The sequence below is a fragment of the Zonotrichia albicollis genome, chromosome 8, assembly GCF_047830755.1.
Source record: "Zonotrichia albicollis isolate bZonAlb1 chromosome 8, bZonAlb1.hap1, whole genome shotgun sequence".
NCBI lineage: Eukaryota > Metazoa > Chordata > Aves > Passeriformes > Passerellidae > Zonotrichia > Zonotrichia albicollis.
Window position 1 is genome coordinate 24021261 of NC_133826.1, and position 20430 is coordinate 24041690.

The 20430-nt window shown below is 47.0% G+C and overlaps 1 protein-coding gene across 1 annotated transcript; it reads left to right on the forward strand.

The window, feature by feature from the left end:
- The first annotated feature begins 3308 nt into the window (after nt 1-3308).
- On the forward strand, nt 3309-14766 carry TSEN15 (tRNA splicing endonuclease subunit 15). Its single transcript, XM_005487045.4, has 4 exons — nt 3309-3523; nt 4157-4238; nt 5560-5695; nt 14332-14766. The coding sequence occupies exons 1-4, from the start codon at nt 3368-3370 to the stop codon at nt 14534-14536; spliced, it is 579 nt and encodes a 192-aa protein (XP_005487102.1). The 5' UTR covers nt 3309-3367; the 3' UTR covers nt 14537-14766.
- Nucleotides 14767-20430: the final 5664 nt, after the last annotated feature.

Genomic DNA, 20430 nt, shown 5'->3' on the forward strand with positions numbered 1-20430 from the left:
GCGGTGCCGCCGCGAGCTCAGGTGAGAGCCGGTGCCCACCCCGGGAGGCTGCGGTCAGCGCAGCCCCCCGCCGTAAAAGCTGTAAACGCCGCATTTCTCCGAGTTTTGAGCTTTAAAGAGGCTTTCGGAGTGTTGCTGCTAATGCTGAGATGTCCCTTTGTTCGAGGCTTACGTGAAGATCTCGCCCTCATCCTTTCCACACAGCTAGGGAATTAAAATAGCTCTGAGCTTTCATATCAGGAAGTTTTTGGCAAACATCCGCGGGATGTCCGTAAGGAGCAGCCGCACACCTTACACCCATGCCACGCTGCAGGAGGGATGCGCTGTTCCAGCTCGAACACAGAAGGTCAATATGGTAGTCATAGAAAGGCTTGGGCTGGAAGGGACCTTCGAGACAATCTCATTCCAGCCCCCTGCCATGGCAGGGACACCTTCCACTGTCCCAGGTTGCTCCAAGCCCCATCCAAGCTGGCCTTGGACACTTCAGGGATGGGGCAGCCATAGCCTCTCTGTGCCAGGGCCTCCCCACCTTCACAGGGAAGAAATTCTTCCTAATATCCAATCTAAATGTACTCTCTGTCAGTTTAAGGATGTTCTCCTTACCTCCTATCACTATCTGCCCATTTAAAAAAGCCGCTCTCCCTCTTTTTATGAGCCCCTCTCATGTAGTGGAAAGGGCTCAAAGGTCTGCTTGGAGCCTTCTCCTCTCCTGGCTGAACAACCACAGCTTTCTCAGCACCTCTTCTTTGAAGACAGGCAATACAGGGAAGATTTCCCCTCTACTTCATTGACTTACCCACCAGGGAAATGTTCCTGTGAATAGACTGATGGCAATTTAGCATAAAAATACATAAAACATATTCCAGCAATTAAAATTATTGGGTCATGATCTTAAAAGGGGCATAGTAATCATAGCTCTCTTAGAAGTTCATAGGATTTGGGCATGCTAGACCCTTTTCAAGGTGAAATCTCTAATTAATTCTAAGGGCCCCATCACAGCATATTTGGGTTTTATTGTGGGTAGGAAGTTTCTCCAAAGTGGACAGACCCACTTTGAGCAGGTGCTACTGTTGGCTGTGTGCTTGCAACACTTAAAAAGGAGGAAACCTTTAGCAGGCAAACAATTGTTTAATTATCCATAATCTCACTGTGAATTGCTTGCATCCAGGCAGTAAATATAAAAATATACACACTTACATTATATATATAGAGTTAATACTTGCTCCTCTTTGCTTATAGAACCTAATTTATCTCACACACCAAATTATATTGTCCCAGTTTCCTGAGCAGACGACTTCCCAAAAAGGATCATTCCAGGAAACTTCAATAAAGAGTCTTTCGGGGTTATAGAATCATCTGCACTAAAATTTGAGAAACTCTCTCAGTTTGTCCTCATCTTCCTGGACAATTAGCACAAATGTGTGGCTCCTGTTTGCCCTTCAGATGCCTTTATAATTGTCCTTCTAGAATGATACATTAATGAGGCTTTTCTGTGATGGTTAGTTTGCCACATGTTGCTTTTATGCTTGGATTCATTATCCAAATAGAAGGAGCAGCCTTGCAGCGGGTGGGAGGTGATTAGAGTTCCACAGGAGCCAGCCCCATCCACACGCACGGAATTCCCCTGCTGCCCCTGGGAGCATTTGGAGGGTGGGGACAAACGCTGCCAAATTGTTCTTGATGTGGAGGGGGAGGGCTGGAAGCTGGCATTTTGCATCCATGGACACTCATGCTGGGTCACAGTCTCGATTTTAGGATATTTCAGCAGAAATAAGCCCCTCCTCTGCCTGCCTTTGCCAGAACTCTGAGTATGCCTTTTCCCTGTGCAGCTCTTGATGTCCTCAGTGAAATCTAAACTACCTTCAGCTCTTTTCACATTCCTCTCTTCTTTTTATTTTGGGAGCAGCATCAGAGCCATAACGATTTGCTGGGGGCAAATGAAAAGACTCCAGCAGCATCTCAAAGCCAGTGATTTGCTCTCCAAAGTGATGTTCCCTTGCTCACACAAATCCTGGGCTGGCTGGCTGCTGTGGAGCACAAAGAGTGAGAGCAGCAGAAGCCTGAAACATGAGATGTTGTTCTTCCATGCAGAAGGGAAAGGAGTCAGCTCAGCTTCATCTCGCACTCCCAGTCACACACAGCTGGGCAAAGTTTGGAGAGCTCAGGTAAGCTGTTATCTGACAATCCATGTCATTCCAACACCTGTAAATGTGTATGACTCCATGTCCACATACAAGGAAATCTGTACTCATTCTGACTTCTTTATTGGTGGCAAAAACTATATCCTGTGGGGTTTTTTAAGCCCAGACTCCATCCTGCTGTGACAAGACAATGAGCCACTCTGTGGTGAAATATTTTAGCTTTGGGGAAGAAACGGCTTTTTGCAGATGTAAGTCCCACAGAAATCAATTTAAGCCATTTGTTTCAGCTTCCTCTAAATATGTAACACCAAACAAGGAGATTCCAGCTATGACAGCTGTCTCTGGCAGAGGCATAATCCCTCGGTTTGGCAGGTGACAAATTCTCTCTGAGGCAGATTTCTTCTAAATTGTTTCCCACATTGAGGAAAACAGAGGTTCCATCCTGCTGATGTAATTGACTCATCTAGAGATTGATGTGGATCCATCTCCTTTCACTTGCTTCTTCGCTTCTAAGAACTCAAATCCATCCAGTTATTTTCCCAGCACTGAGTGAACCCCTGTGGCCAACTCCTCCATGAAAGTCTCAGAGACTGGATTTTTTATCCCATTTGGCTATCTATTCTGTGCCCAGGGAACTGAACTGCTGGCTAACACAATACTTTATAAACAGCCAGAATGGCTGCTCAGTTTACCACAAAATTCCTTGAATTAGATTGGCCCAAATATAACTTCCTGTGCCTACAAACCACACACAATTTATGTTGCATACATAGAGACCAATTTTCACTGATGCTTTATTATAGAATAGCCACTGTTGGAAATTCATCAGAAGAGTCACCGAAGCAGATGGAGCTGAGACAGATGGAGCTGATAAGCCAGACCTAGGACACTTGACATTAGGCAAAGTCAGAGATATTTCTAGTAAAACAGCCCAAGGTGCTTTTAATGGCAATGCCTTGAAAGCACATCCCTTATGCAGTCTAGCAAAGCTCTGGACACTGCAGATTGATAAAGCTTTGGAGTCTTTAAGAGAAGGGACCGTTAAAGTACATATTTATATATATATATATTTATATATGTTTATATATATGTTTTATATCTGTTTATATGTATATAGGTAGGAGCGGAGCGGCGGCGGAACGGTGGCGGCAGTGCGGCAGTTTCCGGGAGCGCTGTGCTGCGTGCGCCGCCCGGAGTGAAGCCGCGTTGCACACACGGAGGGCAGCATGGAGCCGGCGGCCGGGCCGGGCCGGGGGGGCCTTTGCCCGGCTCCAGGGGGCACCGATCCGGGCCAGGGCTGCTCTGCGGCCGGGAGGGAGGAGAAGGCACAGGGCAGCTGGTCGGGGGCGGCTGGCGGCAATTGGATCACGGCTCACCCCACGGTAGGCCGGGGCGGGGGTCCCGCTCTCTCTCGGGGGTCCCGCTGTTTCTCGGGGTCCCGCTCTCCCGGCCGGACCCTGCAGGATTTTCCCCTCGAGGTGCACGTGGGGTCCCCCCAGGAGGGTTCTGCAGGGAAATTCCCATCTCATCGATGATATTGGGTTTATCGAGGGGGGCTCCGGCCCGTGGGGGAGTTGGGGGAGTGCCACTGCCAGCAGGGGAGGAGGTTTTAAATCATGGGATCCCAGCTGAGAAACGCAAATGCCCTAAACTTCGACTCCGTCTTAATTTTTACCACACCGAAAACATGGAGGTGTTTAATTTGGCCATCGTGTTACGTTGTGTTGCAGCAAAAATAGGTACAATTATATTTACCCCAACATAGGTAAAATTTCACAAAGCTAGAGCTGTTCCAGAAATAGTTGAGACTCTTCTTGTGTTTGTTTATTTTGCTTGCTTTTTTAAGCGCTAAACTATGGGGAATGTGGAAAAAGGAGCCTTTGAGATACTGTCAGGAAACAAATCCTGCTTTTTGATTGCCTTCAAACGGGTTTGAACCTCCAGTGGGTCTGCTGGTCTGTGCATTCTTAGTTTAACCTGTGCTTTCCTCCATCACCGTTCCTCTCTGGTCTCAGTTCACAGAAATGATGTCCCTTGATGTGTCTGACAGTACTCAAGTGTACGCTGCCTTTTTGGTGTACCTGGATCTCCTGGAAGGTAAATGGGGGAAGTGGCTGCATCCCAACCAATGCCTTTGCCCTGATGAGCTGTTAAATTCATTGTTTGCACTGGGACAGGACCTTCCTTCCAAAGGCCTTGCTGCCCATTTTGAGAGTTTTTGTGCTGGAAGTTTCTATCCTGTGCCTGCCTGGAGCCTGTGCAAAGAGGAGTTCTTGTTTCATCCAGCACTTCCAGGTGCAGGTGTTCAGGGAAAAGGCAGTCAGCAGGGAAATAAAAGCAAAAGAGGAGTAGGGGAAGGAAAAGGAATCTAGGAAGGTGAAGTGACAAGTTCAGTGGTTGAGCTTGTAATAGTCCTCACCTGCAGATTAAAGTGAAATTACTCAGTCACAGTGTTTCACAAAAGTCACCATTCAGCACATGGCTGAATGTTGTGTGCTGGCCTGTTTTGTGCTGGAATGTTTTCTGCAAAGGGCAGTGATTCCTCTAGCAAAGAGGATCATTTGCAAGTGTGGTAGCAGTAATTTATAACCATTGTAGTAATATTATGTAACAACATAGTAATTTATACAATAAATTGTAGGGTTTGTGCTTAGGGCCATGGCTGGTAGAGGACCTGGCAGTGTCAGGTCACTGCTGGGACTCCCTGATCTCGGAGGGCTTTTCTGGCCAGAATGGTCCTGTGAAATCCAGTGTAGTCTTCTGCTGTCTGCTCAGAGTGGAGCAGAGTTATGTGATATATCAACTTCTGCCTGGCTTCTTCCAAGTTGGCTTTATTGAAAAGGGACTGTGAGTAGGCAGCCAGCCAGCCTAAGAAAAATATTCCAGTTTTGCTTGGAGCCTGGTGCTTCTCAAGGTCAGGGAAGGGAGGGATTGTACAGTGCAGGAATTGCTGTGTCTGTTGCTGTTACACCTCTGAAGAAAATGCCTTAATAGACTTCAGAAGAAGATTTCTGTAGTTCTGCAGCAAAAACTTCATCGTTATCCCTTCAGCAGGAGTTTAGAACTGTGTATGATCACTAACCATGCTTTTAGCACCTGCTGCTTCACAGATCAGGGTGCTGAGCCACGTGACTAAATCTCTGGTTTTATCTGCTTTGTGCCTTCTGCAGAGCAGCTTTGTCAGACAGATCCCTTCCCCACCCCTCAGTGCAGCTCTGGAGCCAGCAGGCTCCTGCTCCTTGGATTTCTTTAGCAGGATTGCTTCTCAGGAGGGGGATTTGGCAGAGGAATGGAATTTTCCTGTGAAGGGAGAGAGGGAAGGAAAAGAAAACCTCAGATGTTAACTTAGACACTGCATTTGTTATTTGACTGATAAAAACTCGTGTTTTGTGTTCTCTCATCCCCACAACCTTTCTAGGGAGGAGCTGGCACGAGGTGCAGCCGGTGGGCGTGGCAGAGCTGCAGCTGGTGTGCTTGCATGGCCGAGCCAAGGAGCAGGAGGGGCTCCAGGTGATGGTGCCAGTGCCTGCTCACATCCTCATCAGCCACGACAGGTGAGGCTGTGCTCGCTGCTGGGCTGGGTCACCACTGACAGAAAACGGGGCACAGGGACATTTGACAGGCTGGGGATGGCTTGGTCAGGAGGGGAAGGAGGAGGAAATGGAGGAGTATCAGAGGAAAGCAGCCTCTCAGCCTGTAAGCAGAGTTATTTTGGGTTCTACAGACACACAGGCAGCTTGGAACATTAAGGAAACCTCAGCTTTGCCTCTCCCTGTCTGGAAGTGGTTCTTGGAGATCAAGCAGAAACTGATGCCCACTGATAAACACTTCTTGTTGTCTGGAGTTGCATATGTGCTAGGAGATAACATGGACACCAAAGTATGTGTTTGAGAGACAAGGCTAGAACACAAGGCCTTCACAGCTTATGTTTTGAACATTCCTGTGCTAATTTTGTACTCTTGGAAAAGTGTGATGCTTTCTGAGTTGCTGGACTTAAAAGGACCTAAGAGGAAAGAAATCCTCTTGGAGCTAACTAATAATCAGCTTTTTTATTGTCAGATTTGTGGATAAGCCTTGTATGGTTTGCTTTGCTTTAGTTTTCAAACTATAATTTGGCTACTTTGAACAGGAAACTCACTTTACATCCAGAGTCTCATGTGCCTGTGATTTTTGGCTTGATTTCCTCACACATGCAGGAGCAACTCTTCAAGCAGAAGACAGCACAGCCATGAATTTGTTACATTACAGATATTTACAGCCTAGAAAACTTCCACTTCAGTAGTTTTACAGTCTCTCTTAACTGGCCCTTAGGGCAGCCTCAGACACAGGGTGTGATTTACTCTCTGATAAAGGCTGCCTTCTCTGACTGGTGTCTGCTATGATGACTCTGAAGACCTGAACTATTTCAGTGGCATCACAGGGTTGTACATTTTTCAATTTCTTCTGTTCCCACTCCTGCTAGCAGCTAGCTTAGGGCTGGCTTTACAAATCTTACTGGTTTTTGCTGCTTCCTCTTGCTCTGTGGGCAGCAGCCTGACACAGTGGTAGGTGGGCAATTAATTGCACTTATTAGATGTGTGTGTGCACTCTAGGAGTGATGTTTTTGCTTTCCATTTTGGGTTTTAGAAGTGATAGATCAATGTCTTGCCAACAGACATTTATCATCATTTTGCTGTTTGTTGGGTGAAGGGGAAGAAAATTTTATTTACTAGGTGTTGATGGGGCTTAGTACTGGTTTTATGTTGAAAAAATATTATATTTGCAAGTATTGATCAATCAGTCCTGAGGGCTTGGAGATGTGATCTCCACAGGAGAGGAAAGCTGCTGGGTGAAATGCGGGGTGTTATTCAGCCTGTCTGCAAGCAGGAGATGTGTGTGTGAATGAAAGGGACGTGCTGCAGCTCTCAGCTCAAAGGTTTTAGGGGAAATAGAAGGCAGCCGGTGAGCATGTGGGATCTCTGAGGAATTCCACCTACATGCTGAGCTCTTGTGCTTGGTTAGTATAGTGTGTTTCCACCTGGGCTGAAAACTTGGATTCCTGGCATTGGGTAAAGGCTGGGAGTATGTTCTGATTGATTTTTAATGACAGGTATTCCACTGCATGCATGTCCTATCTTATTCTGTGTCATTGGAGCCTTTCATGGGGAGCCTCTGCACTTGTTTGTTCTGTGGTGATGCTGTTTGCTCTGCCTCTGGCACCAGAGTGTCTGGAATCCAGTACTGGAAGGATGTGTGGTGGAGAGGCAAAGAGTGAATGCATCACATTGATTAAGAGTACAGTTTGTAACAGGCTTTGCTGCAGAGCAGTGACACAGGCTGTGTTGTCACTAAAATGAGCTGAATCCCAGGCTGCAGTGCCAGCTGTGTCCTGTCTGTGTTCAGTAGCCATGGATGCTGTCAGGCTGGGAGGTTGTGTTTGTGTACAACACTTGTGTTTGTGGTGTTGAATGTGTATCTGCACTTTGTTCAAAGCAGCACTTTGTGGTTTTGTGTTACCTGCTGAAAGCGGGGGGGAGGTATGAGTACAAGTGAATGCAGCTTGCTTAGTGTTGAAAATAAGCCCTTGAGAATAAGCTCTTCCTCCTTTGGGAAGGTGAAAATGATCTGTCTCTGTTCTGGGCTTGGAATTGTGCTAGCTGCAAAAGAAGCCAGTGACAGCATTTATGGGCAGCACTTCCTTGTTTAACCGGTAGGGTTTGGAAGTGACACCTTGAAATCAGCCTTCCATCTTCATTCTGCTCTTATTGGTAGAAGAAAAAAGTGATTCACGGAAAATAATGGGTTTTAGCACTATGTATGTGCTAAAAAGATCTCACATTTTGCCAATATTAGTCAGTCACTCTTGTGGGCTTGGTCTTCCAGAGATATACAGTGATGGTTCTCTATTTGAAATCCATGTCAGCCAAGCTCCAGGTGTCTCATGGAGTTCCCAACTTGGCTGCCACTGAGAAGTGTGTCCTTAAAAGGCCACAGGAAAGTTGCTGTGGAAATTACCAGCAGGACACCTGGGCAAATGACAAATGTGAGTGCCCTACAAAAATTAAAACCTACTCAATGTTTTTTAGCCTATTACAAAATTTCATCATGTCCAGTTTGAGCATGACAGATAAATGCTGAAGGCAAAAGCTGTTCTGCTTCCTAAGCTCACTGTCCACTTCTGCAGAGCTGGGTGGAAGCTGCTCGTCCAGCTGTGGCAGGATAGCAGCACCCTAACCCACTAAATTACAGAATTATGGGCTGTGGAATCCACTGACTTCCAGAATTATGGGCTGTGGAGCAGAGTCTTGAGAAATGGCTTAGTGCTCTGTGTGCTCTTCAGATGAAGATTGCTGAATCTTCTGTGAGCAAAGCCCTGGGGAATATGATGCAATTTCTGACCCACGCAGAGCTGGCTGAGGCTTGGAGAGCCTTTGAATCCAGGAGGATTCCTGCTTGTGGGAGCAGTTTGCAGGTGCATAGGCTGGGGTGTGTCTGCTGCTCACTACATCACCTCAGAGCATGCCAATACCTCATTGTCCATTCCAGAAGTGTGGCTTTCCACTGTGGAGGAAGCAGTGAATCCTGGGAGTGCAGAAATAACTTGCACAAACCCAGCTCAGCAAGTTAGGAGAGCTCACAGTGCTGGCTGTGAGCTGGATTTTCAGATGGCCTGGAAAGCCTTGAGCCTTCAGGGAGGTAGGTCCCAGATCTAATGGAATTGGGCACTGCCTGTCCTAGACAAATAACTCTGTCTAAGCAGAATGTTGCAGATAAACTGTCAGATTAGATGACACGTCACTGCTCTGTTTGTATTTTGTGTACAAGTGCTGTAAATGAAGGATGAAGTTGCCTGAGGTCATGGAGACCTGTGAAGTTTGGGAAAGGCTTATTCTGTTAAAATGCTGACTTACTTTAGAAGAAAGCAATACATAAATGTTTTGTTTTAAGGCTGATAAGCATCCTGAGAAGGAAATCTGAGGACTGGAATTTACTGTCTTCAGAGTCTGTAGACTTTGAAATAAATCTTGCTGTAAACTGAAAAATCCTGTTATTTTAAAGCACTGTAAGTGTGATGTGCATCTTGCATCCTCTTCACAGTTTTGTCAGTAACTCCCTTACTAAAAGCATAATTTACTCATGCAGTAAATCACACATTGAAAATATAATTAATGGCTCCTAAGTGTAAGCTCTTTATTAGTATTTTATTTAATTTTTTAGATTTAATATTTTAAATCAGTTTGCAGCTCCCATAGTAGAGTGGGTTATGCAGTACTTTGGCTGAACATCCAGTATTAAGTGTGTCCTGTAGAACTTTGCTGAACTTTGATACCTCCCTCTTGTGTGGTTTCTCTTGTTTTCTTCTTGAACTTCCATGGAAAAAGATCTTTAATATTCCTCAGGGCTTCAATTCCTTCTCCTGACTAGTGTGGCATGTAGTGTTTTATTTACATTTATTTTTTTCTTTCCATTACAAAAAACTGAGTAACGGAAAGAAAAAAATAAATATAAATAAAACACTCAATGCATTCTTCTAGCATTCCCTGTTTGTGTGTTTTGGGAACAAATCCCCAGGAGCAGTGCTGTGCATTTACACCTCCTCCCAGCCCCTTGTGCTCCTTCCCACATATTTCAGGGCACTGGGTTCATGCTGCCTGCCCTGCAGCAGGGTCTGGAGCAGCATTGCTGGTGCTGAGCTGTGCTGAGGTTTGCAGTGCTGGCTAAACCCAAGGAATTGTGCTCTCTGGGAGGTTCCTGTGCCCTGGTGCTGGGACAATGGCACGCTCCAGTGCCTGGGGTAATGATCTCTGCAGGGGCACAGAGACCAACTTGTGTGCACTCTGCAGCCCTGCCTGGCCAGCAGGGGAGGGAGCTGGTCAGGCTGGCCGAGCCTGCCAGGAATTATTCATCCAAGTATAAAGGGCAGATTGAAAGCCTTTGGCTTTTATGGGATGGAAGGCAGTAGTTCCATTTCAGCTCAATGGAGCTCTATGCAACCTCCATAAACGTGCCCTGAGCTTGCAGAGGGATGCTGCTTCTCAGAGGCATTGCATGGGGTGTGTGTCTGAAATGCCCTCTTGTTCATCACAGACCTTGCTGCTTGAGTTCTTTATGGTTCTGCCCTTGGCTGGTTTTTGCAGAGTCAGTTGAAGCTTGGGGTCAGCAGCTCTACACCTGGCTCTCTCTCCCAGAGAAAAGAAGAATATTAATTTGTTAAGAGCTATTGGGATATTGAGAAACACAGCACAGATCTCTGATGGACGTTGAGGGCCTACATGGTGCAAAATTAAGGTAGGGAAAGGATGCAACATTCCCCTGTGCTCTCTGGATAGATTTGTATGGATTTTCTTGGTTTTTTGGGGGATTTGTTTTATTTTAAAGCTATTAATTGCCACAGTAATAGAAGATAGGGTCAGCTCACAGCTATCATTAAGTTAGAATGCAGCAGTAATGACAGATGCAGGATGACATTGCTAGTGCTGTTCCCTTACTGCAGTGCTCCTTGCACAATATTAAGTAAGTTAAACCTGCTCCTATGACTATTTTTTTGGTAGAAAAATACAATCCCTACTGTCTCTAGTCTGTATCTAGGAAGCCTTTTCTGAGCCCTTTTTCTAATGCAAAGTGTTTTAGAAATGCCAGCTCTGGAGAACAGAGTGTTTGAGGTGAAGTCCTTTGCATCTCCTGGAGCATGAGGTGAATGTGAGTTTGCTTCCTGGGTGGAAAATAAGAGCTTTGTCCTGCTTGATCTGGCCTGGTGGGAGCAGCTCTGGATTGAGTGAACATGCAGCTGAGCTTTTACTGAGACCCTGCAGAACAGCAGGAACTGCTTCTCAGCTGCACCTTTTCTCTTGTCAAGTCTCTCCATTCTGCTGAAAACTGGCAGTGCAGACAGTGGAGTGGGCATGCTGGAACTCCTGTGGAAAATGAGGACCCAGAGGGAGCCAGGCCATACCAAAGGCTTGATCCCACAGCTTCTGTGGGGCTCACACTGTTGGAGCACAGCTGGGGAACCAAGCCCAGAGTGACCATGGGCCCCTTGGTGTCAGTGTTCCATCAGTTATCAGTAATTCCAGAGGTGTCCTGGCACAGCTGTGACTCAGGGAAAGGCTGCTCAGGGTGCTGGGGAATGTAGGTGGTCAAGGCTGTTGGCATCTGCCAGACTGCTGGATGCACTGAATTCCTCTGTTCACTGATGCTTGACACCTTCAGAAATGTTAAATCCACTTTTATTTAAGCAAATTCATCTTTTATGGCTGTCATCAGCTGTATGGTGTAGCAGATTGTACTGGTCACTGAGGAGCTTATTGGTAGCCATTAACTGGGGAATTTAAATTAGAGTATGGCTCTGCTGGGGGTGTTACCACATGGGCTTCCTGCCCAGGACTTCATTTCCATCATTGACTGCAGCTGTTTGGGAGATGGGCAGCCTTGAAATAAAGGGTTCCTGCCTCATTTAGGATGTCCAACGTGCATTCTTTGGATTTCAGAAGGCCAACAAGGCTTGATGCTTTCCTGTTTTTCCATAGACAGTATTTGATGCATGAAAAGGATTACAAAAGCCTGCAGTGTTTCACCTTCCTGCTCGTGGCAGGCAGCAAGCACAGTAAAATCAGAGGTGCCATGGCTCCTTTGCAGTGTCTGCTGGTGCAGAGAACATTGTGAGCAGGCTGGACACAGAGGCTGCTGGGGATGCCTTCAGGGGAGGAGGGCAAGGCATGATGTCTGACACAGACTTCCTGAATTCCAGAGCTTATCCCTCTAAAAGATAGCCTCTCAGCACTGTGCAGATGTGCTGCAGTGCACTGTGGACACTGTGGTATGCATGAATGAGAGCCCTTGTCTTGGGGCTGCCTGTGGAGGGAGGGGGAAGGGGAAAAGGGGGCATTTGCACTTGTCATTCCTCATCTGTGGAGAGCAGAGCTAGCAGATCATCCTGATGCAATGGTGTGTCTTTGTGCCCCTTACATAAATCCTGGAACTCCTGTCTCCAGAAAAGGAACAAGAAATGGCATTAATCTGTTGTCAGGACCTGGCTGCTTTTGGGATCGTGGGGCATCTTCAAAGTCCTAGTTGCTTAACAGGGGGAAATAAAGTCTCAGGTGTTTGTGCTTGGCAGTATAAGAAGAGATCATGAGTATCAGAAATGTAGATCTACAGCTTCACTGTTCCATCCTTCCTCCTAGCAGACTATCAAAAACCAGTGACAGGTATTTAAGAAAATAGGAAGGAGCTTCTGCTGTGGCTGACAGGTGAATCCAGGCCTCTGCCTCAGTCTGCGCAGATACAGCATTGTCCACACTCAACACAAGTTTTCTTTGGCTCCCAAAATATCTCTCCTGGGAAGCTGTGCCCTTTAATTTGGCATGTTATCATTAATTCTGTATTGCCTCTACAGGAGCAAGAGAGATCAATGTCCTCTGCTTCATGGATAGTTCTTCCCTCACAGGGTCTCTGCCAACAGCCTGCCTGTTTAGAGCTTTCCCAGACCCTTGGCTGCTGAGGGTGCTGAGGCCCTGGCACAGCTGCCCAGTGAAGCTGTGGCTGCCCCTGGATCCCTGGAAGTGTCCAAGGCCAGACTGGACAGGGCTTGGTGCAAACTGAGATAATGGAAATGTCCTTGCCCATGGATAGAACTGGATGAGCTTTAAGGTCCCCTCCAACCCAAATCATTCCATGATTCTGCATGTGACTATTAGATTCTTGTTCTCTGCATGTGTCAGGAAGGAGGTCTGTAATCTTTTCCCAGGCTCTTGTCCCCTGCCAGGGCTTTGGCAGGACATTGTGGTGCTGGGGGTGCCTCTGCACAGGGGCTGGGAGTGACAGGAGCCAGAGGTTCAGAGCACAGAATAAATAAGTTACCTGTCAAATAAGCCTGCAGACAGACCCTGCTGGGGTGGCAGTGAGCACAGGAGTAGATGTCCCATTACCTGAAGGAATCTCTTGCAGTGTCTCTCCTCTGCCAGTGGCCAGCACACTCTCTGTCACCTTATTTGTTGTGTTGTTAGGGAATGCACTGATGTGGGAGGGCTAGGATAGTGCTTTTCCCAGCCCTGGTATCTCTGTGGTATGGAATAAATGTGTTGTGTTGCCTTGCTGTGTTTGGGCCAGTGGTGCAGCAGGAGGAGAGGCCCTCCTGAATTTACCAGGCTGGATTATGCACAGCTCAGAACACAGATGGGTCCTTAAGAAGGTCATGGGCTTAACAGGGAGCCTTTCCAGGCTGCTGCTCATTCTCTGCCACGTTCCATTTGGCTTTTATTAGAGGATCAAAGGGGTTCTGAGGGAAGATGATGATTGAAGTCTGAAAGCTGCTGCCTTTAGACAGCCCTGGCCCCAGAGCTGCCTGTGCTCTGCTGGGTGAGCTCTCCAGGGTGCACAAAGCCAGGACTGATTATCCTGGTGCACAGCTGAACTCCCCCTGGAATGTAACCTGTCCCAGCAATCTCAGAGGAGCCCTCTTGCACCTGACATTGGGGGCAGGGTCTGTCTGTGCTCACCACACTCCTTCAGAGCTTGCTCCCCAGTCAGACCAGGAATGCAGGGACTCCAGGGATCAGTGCTGTCCTGAGCTCTGAACCGTAAAGTAACTGGCATGTTACTCTTAAAATAAGCTAAACAGGAAAAATTGCATAACTTTGTCTTGAGCTTTTAAGGAAGACATTATTTGGGCTGACAGTTCTGAAGAAGAGCATTAGTCTTGTGGCTTCTAGTCTAGACAGGGAGGTAGAGAAACCTGGCTTGGGCTCCTGGGCCTTCCACAGGCTGGCAGAGACCTGTGGCACAGGGACTGGCAGACTTACCTCTGCAAATGGAACACATCTTAATTATTCAGTTCTCCAACTGAACACCAGGTGTTACTTAATTAGATTTCTTATATAAGTCTGCTGAAAACAGGGCCAGTAGAGATTGCTGTGCTGGGATTGTGGTGGATGAGGGATGGCTGAGGGATGTGCATGTGAGTGTACCTAAACAAAGCTTAGAAGCATGTGTTGAGCCATTTCCAGCAGAGGTGTGTGTAACTGACTCTGTTATTCTCTTTTGTTGCTTGATTACACAACTTTGGATTTTTATTAAAACAGATATTATGCTCATTTTAGTGAAGACAATTTTGCAGAGTGAAAACAGGCTGGATAAAAATGGTGCTATTGTACCTTTGTGCCATCACAGATGGTTGTGGATTCCTTTCTAAGTGCTTTTTTTCCTCTCCTAGGTTAAGGGAAATACTGAAGAAAGCCTCTCTGCCTCCAGAGGATCCTGACACCCTGCTGTCAGTTACCTTGGCCATAGTTGAGACAGACTCCACAATAGTCTACTATAAAATGACTGATGGCTTTGTAATGCCAGATCCTCCTGGTGATACTGAAGATGTGGATAATAAACAGTGGAGGAAGAAAAGAAAGAAACTTTTCAAATGATTGGGGCAGAGAAAACAGAACGTTTCTTGAACTCCTCAAACTCAAACAAATGCAGGAACTGATGTATGTGAATAAGTGGTGAGCTGCAGTCTGCCTTGGCACATCAGGGATGTGTTCAGGGAGAGCAGAGGCCTGTGCAGCTGCACTGTGATGAAATGCCATTTGAGGTATGAAGTGTGTCATGCTTTGACACAGATCAGTCCTGACTAATAAATACTCTTGGGAAGTGTTATGAAGGCTGTGTGTCCTCTTTATCTGGTCAGGTACATAACAGAATAAACACATTCTTACCCATACTGTAAATATTGGCTACAGGTAAGTCTGAAGGGCTTGAAGTTTTGTAGTTTACAGAGTGTCTTTGTCTTAGCCCTGTCACAAGCACTCCTGCTGCCCCCCAGGTTACATTTCTGAACTTTGCTTTCTTCCCTCTGCTTTTGGAGAAAAAGCCCTTCCACAGAAACACCTTATTTTAATTTTTTCCCTGCAGAGGAAAACTGATTATAGCAGCACCAGAGGCAGCTAAAACACCGAAGTATGTCACCATCTATGCTGTAAGAGCACCCCAGTTATCTCCTTCAGGCACCAGCTAGATTTCTAAAGCCATTGGCATTCCTAGGATTTATTTTATTTTGTCTTTGGACACAGCTTCTGCATATTGAAAGTGATTGCCCAGGAGGTGCTTCAGCTTGGAGTTAAGAGGAAAATAACTGACTTTTAGTTACTTCTGCAGGAATTTTCCATGTCTTTTGCTTGAAGGTCTTCTCCAGGTTAAACTTAAGAGTTCCCTGGCAATCAAATAACAATCTCAGAGCAGTTTCTTGAGCACAGGATTGTCTGTGTGACAGCTGTGTGGCCAAGGACCACACATTCAGAAGGTGAAGCACAAGAGGTTGTCTTCTTGCATGAGTAGAAGAATGGGAGAGAATCCAAAAAACAAAGCTGGAAATGAAAGACCATTTAAGCTTTGCTATCCCTGGGACTAGAGTGGATGTTTCTGTGGCTGTGGAGCTCAATGGTAATTTGGCCAAATGTGCTTGGAGGCAGAATGATCCCACAGGGAGTCCTACACACCCTTGGAGGAGGTGTGTCACTGTCACATGGAGCTCTGCTGGATACCTTTATCCCAGTACAGCCAGGGGAGACTCAGCATCTGTAGGTTTCAGTCATGGAGAAAAAGAATTTTTCTTTGTCTTTCTTAGCATTGTTCCCCTCATGGAGGAATCCTGTGGCTTTACCCTTCATTTTATTATTTCTGTGCACAGAAAGAGGAGCCTCATAACTTGAACCTCCTTTTCTATACCCTGAAAACTGCTGACCCAGGCTCCCCAGGTCAAATTGGGGAAACTGTGTCTGAAGGCTTTGATTTCTGTTCTTGTGTCCCACTGAGAAATGATTTTATAGGCCTTTTTCCAGCCTCCTTAGATTGTGGTGATTCTTTATTTCTGAGGGAAGAAAAACAGAGAAGAACTAATAATATCATAGCACTGTTTGTCCCATAGGTATTACAGTGTAAACACAGGGATGTTAAATAAGCTTGGAGCCAGCTGTGCTGCTCCTTTACATTCCACTGAAGTATTTCTCTCTGTCAAGTCAACACACAGACTGAAGCCTCTGGTCTTCCAGGCACTGAATAAAGATGGGAAGAGACTTCCCACAGAAGTCTATCAGTTCAGAGCAGTAGCTCATTAACATTCCTGAATCCATAGCATCCTGGTCCTGTGCCCAAAGTGCTCAAGCATAACTCTGCTTTAAGTGTTTGTGATACATCATGGAAGTGTGAGCACTGTGCACTGCTGTGGCACTGCTGCCAATCCAGCACTTACTTCAGCCCAGAAGATTTTGCAGGCTCCATACTGCTATTTTTCAAGAGTTTTTTTGGGTTTTATTTACCAAGCACAGCTTGATAAGTTTCACTGAATGCCTCTGACCAGCAGCAGGTGTTTAAAATCTGGAGAGTATCATTTTGCAGTAGATTATTGTTGCAAGCCTCTCCTCTCTGCAGAGGGATGTTTGCATTGATGCTTCCCCACAGAGTCAAGGATGACAGAAAAGCAAAGGGCTGTTTTGGCCTGGCTTTGACAGCAGGCTCTTACGTAAGGGAGCCCTTGCTTATGCACACTGTGTCTCCTTGAGGCACTGCTGGCACCATCTCGCAGCTCTCCCAGTGCAGCCTCACTGTTTGCAGCACACACAGAATGTTTTATGGAAAGAAATGCTGGTGGGGAGGCAGGAGAGCCCTGTCGTGTCCAGTGCTTGCCAGCAGTGGCCAGGAGAGCACCCACAGCCCTTTGTGAGCCCACTCTGAGTACAGGGGCTGTTTGGGCAGCAGCTGCTCCCCTGGGAGTCTCCCAGGGCTCTGGGGCACTGCAGGAATCTCTGCCTCAGCATTGTCTCTGCTTCTGGGCATGCTGGCATGGCAGTGAGGACAGGCCAGGAAAAGGGGTGTTGCTTCCACATCTTAGGCACAATCCCACTCCCTAGAAAGTGGCCCTCAGCATCTCTACAACACACTTGAGTTTCTCAGAAATCACTAGAAGGAAGTTGTGAGTTCTTGTAACCCATCCTTGATCTTGGCACAGTTTCCACAGGATCTCTTGCTGGGACGCAGCAGTTAGATAATAACACTGCTACTGCTAAAGCCAAGCCATCTTAATCTTCCTCTTTTCTGTCAGCAAAAGCTTTTTTGTTTAAAACGTTTTTTTCCTAATAAAGAATACATATGAATTTATTAATTGTCCTACTAGTGTTGCAGAGCTATAGGAATTAGATGTTTAATAGCTTGTCCAAGAAGTTTTCAGCAGATTTCAGTAGAATCTAACTAGCCTGCAAGCCATATCCTGTGTAAATGGACAACTTGTTAACCTTCTCTAGTCCTCCACAGCCAGGACCTGAGGGAAGGCTGGATATCAGGAAAGGTTCTTCCCCAGAGGGTGCTGGCACTGCCCAGGCTGCCCAGGGAATGGGCACAGCCCCAAGGCTGCCAGAGCTCCAGGGGGGTTTGGACAATGCTGCCAGGGATGCACAGGGTGGCATTGTTGGGGTGTCCTGAGCCAGAAGTTGGACTGCATGACTGATCCTTGTGACTCCCTTCCCACTCAGGATATTTCATGCTTCTAAAAATAGCTGCAGCTGCAGCTCATATTTCAGAGTATCCAGGGAGCTGATGGCTTTTCTGTTTCATTCCCTCATTTCTCAGATGCTCCCACTGAGACCCCGGATCCCTGCCTGCAGCAGACCTCACTAAATTAATGATGCTCTGACTCCTGCTCAGCCCCATGCTGGGTGTTGTGTTTGCAGCACCTGACAGACAGAATCCATTGCCTGATGCCTCGTTAGTCATTCTTTGCACCCCCACCTGGCTGCATGTTTCTCTTCTTGTATCTTGCCTGGCCATTGAACTCTCAGTGCCAATCTAGAATGGATCTGCTGATCTTTTTCACTGCTTTTTTATTTCCCCTCTTTCTCACTGCTGTAGTTGTCTTAGTAAACTTCTTACTATTGTTCACTGCCCTCTTGGCCCACATTTCATACCCTTAGTTACCTTCAAATGTATCTTTCCATGCTATCTGGAAATGCCTCTTTCTTTCCAAGCTTCCTGTCTTCTGCTGGGGTGCCTGGATGGTCTATGAAGAGCCATCTATGCCTTTCTCTGCTCCAATCCAGGCACCAGCTGATCCTCTCAATTCCACCAGACCCATCCCATTTACCATTAAAAATAAGGGTAAATTCTGAAGCAAGCCTTGTGCCAATGTCCAGTCAACAGAGATTCACAGGATATCCTGAGCTGGAAGGGAGACCCTCAGGATCATCCAGCCCAACCCTGTGCCTGCCCAGACACCCCAACAATCCCACCCTGTGCATCCCTGGCAGCATTGTCCAAACCCCTGGAGCTCTGGCAGCCTTGGGGCTGTGCCCATTCCCTGGGGAGCCTGGGCAGTGCCAGCACCCTCTGGGGAAGAACCTTTCCTGATCTCCAGCCTGACCTGCCCTGGTACAGCTCCAGCTGCTCCCTGGGTCCTGTCCCTGTCACAGGGAGCAGAGATCCAAAGGCTCTCTCTCCTGGAGAGCGCTGCCTTCACAGGGCACGGTGGCTGTCCCCCCTTTCCATAACCCCAAACAGCCCCATTAACATCCGGCATGGATGTTCTGGATAAATTCCCCGCCAGAGCTGGCTGGAGCTGCTGGCTGTGTCTGCACCAGAGGGCGCTTGGAGACTGCCAAGCCGGAGTCTTCCTCCCCTGGGAATGCTGGAGCTTTGCAGAGCTCCCCTTACCTCGCCTGCTTCTCCTACACTAAAGGAGGGGGTAAACTCTGTCAGCTGAAACACCTGCCATGGCAATTCTTCCTACCTGGAAATGGTATTACTTAAACCTTCCTGGAGAGGGACTTTGGACAAGGGAATGTCGTGACAGGACAAGGGGAGTGGCTTTAAGCTGACAGAGGGCAGGTTAGATGGGATATTGGGCAGGAATTGTTCCCTGTGAGGGTGGGCAGGCCCTGGCAGTGTCCAAGGTCAGGTTGGATAGGGCTTGAAGCAAACTGGGATAGTGGAACATGTCCCTGCCCGTGGCAGGGGTGGAATGAGGTGAGCTTTAAGGTCCCTTCCAACCCAAACCATTGCTGTGATTATGGGAAAAAATCTGAGATGGAACAAATCCAGCAGAAAAGCAGCGTGGAGCAGTGGGTGGAGTCCTCCTTTGCTGCTGCCCCTTTCCCCCTGCAGCCCTCAGGCAGGGTTTGGGATGGCCGGAGCAGCCAAGCAGCTTTGAAGTGTTGGTTTTCATCCTTGGAGGCCTGCCAGACACACAGACTTCCCATAACAGAACCATGGAAGCATTTACACTGGAAAATCCCTGTAAGGTCACTGAAATCAACTATCTCCCAGCACTGGCAGGGCCACCACCAACCCACATCCCCAAGTGCCACAGATACACAGCTTTTAGATCCCCCCAGGGATGGGGACTCCACCCCTGCCCTGGGCAGCTGTGCCAGGCTGGACAACCATTTGGAGGAAGGAATTTTTCCTAATATCCCGTCTAAATCTCCCCTGCCAGGCTGTAAAGAGCAGCAGGGATGTCTCCTCAAGCAAGGCCCTCCTTGGGTTTGGTACCACAGAACAAGAGGGAATTTGGGTCTGTTATGGGAAGTTTCAGGGCTGCAAAGCCTGGCACTAGGAGATCCCAGAATTCAGGGTGCTTGTGCATCCTGAACCTGGTCTTGTCATCCTGGGCTTGATCTTCCTGTGGATAAGTGTTGAAAAGTCCTTTGCTGTAGGTTTCAATACTTATTTTTCCATTTGGTAAATGTGGAGTCACTCAAAAGTCTTTCTTCTTCTTCTCATTAGCATGTTACTTTAAAAGTTATTAATCAAAGGGTGTCTGGATGTGACGCTGAACACAGAAGTCCTGCCTTTGGGATGTTTCACTGGAATCTCAAACAAAGCCTAAATATTAGTGAGCTGCCAGCTCTGTAATCCTGTGTAATTAGATGAGGAAATTAGACAGGGGTGATGCTGCTTCCTTTTGCAGACAGAGATCTGAGGAACAGAGATTAAGACTGTGTCTACCAATTTCCAGTGTTCAGTTTCAGATAAGGAGAGCCTAATTTTAAAATTTGATTTAATTACTCATGCCCAGTAATTCTACTGCCCTTCACTAGTTCAGCCTGCTGTGGAAGCAATAGCTAAACCATAAAGTCTTCACACCTTGAAGAAAACTTCACTTTTGGGGATAAACTGGCATCTAAGGATGTTTTTCCCCTTCCCAAAGTAAATTTGCAATTTCCCTTGTGTTGTCAGTGATTTGTTTACCTCCATGCTGGATCCAGACCAACTTTTCCAAGTTGGTTATTGGCTGTTAAAAAGCAAAACAGACACAACTGATGCATGTGCTGAG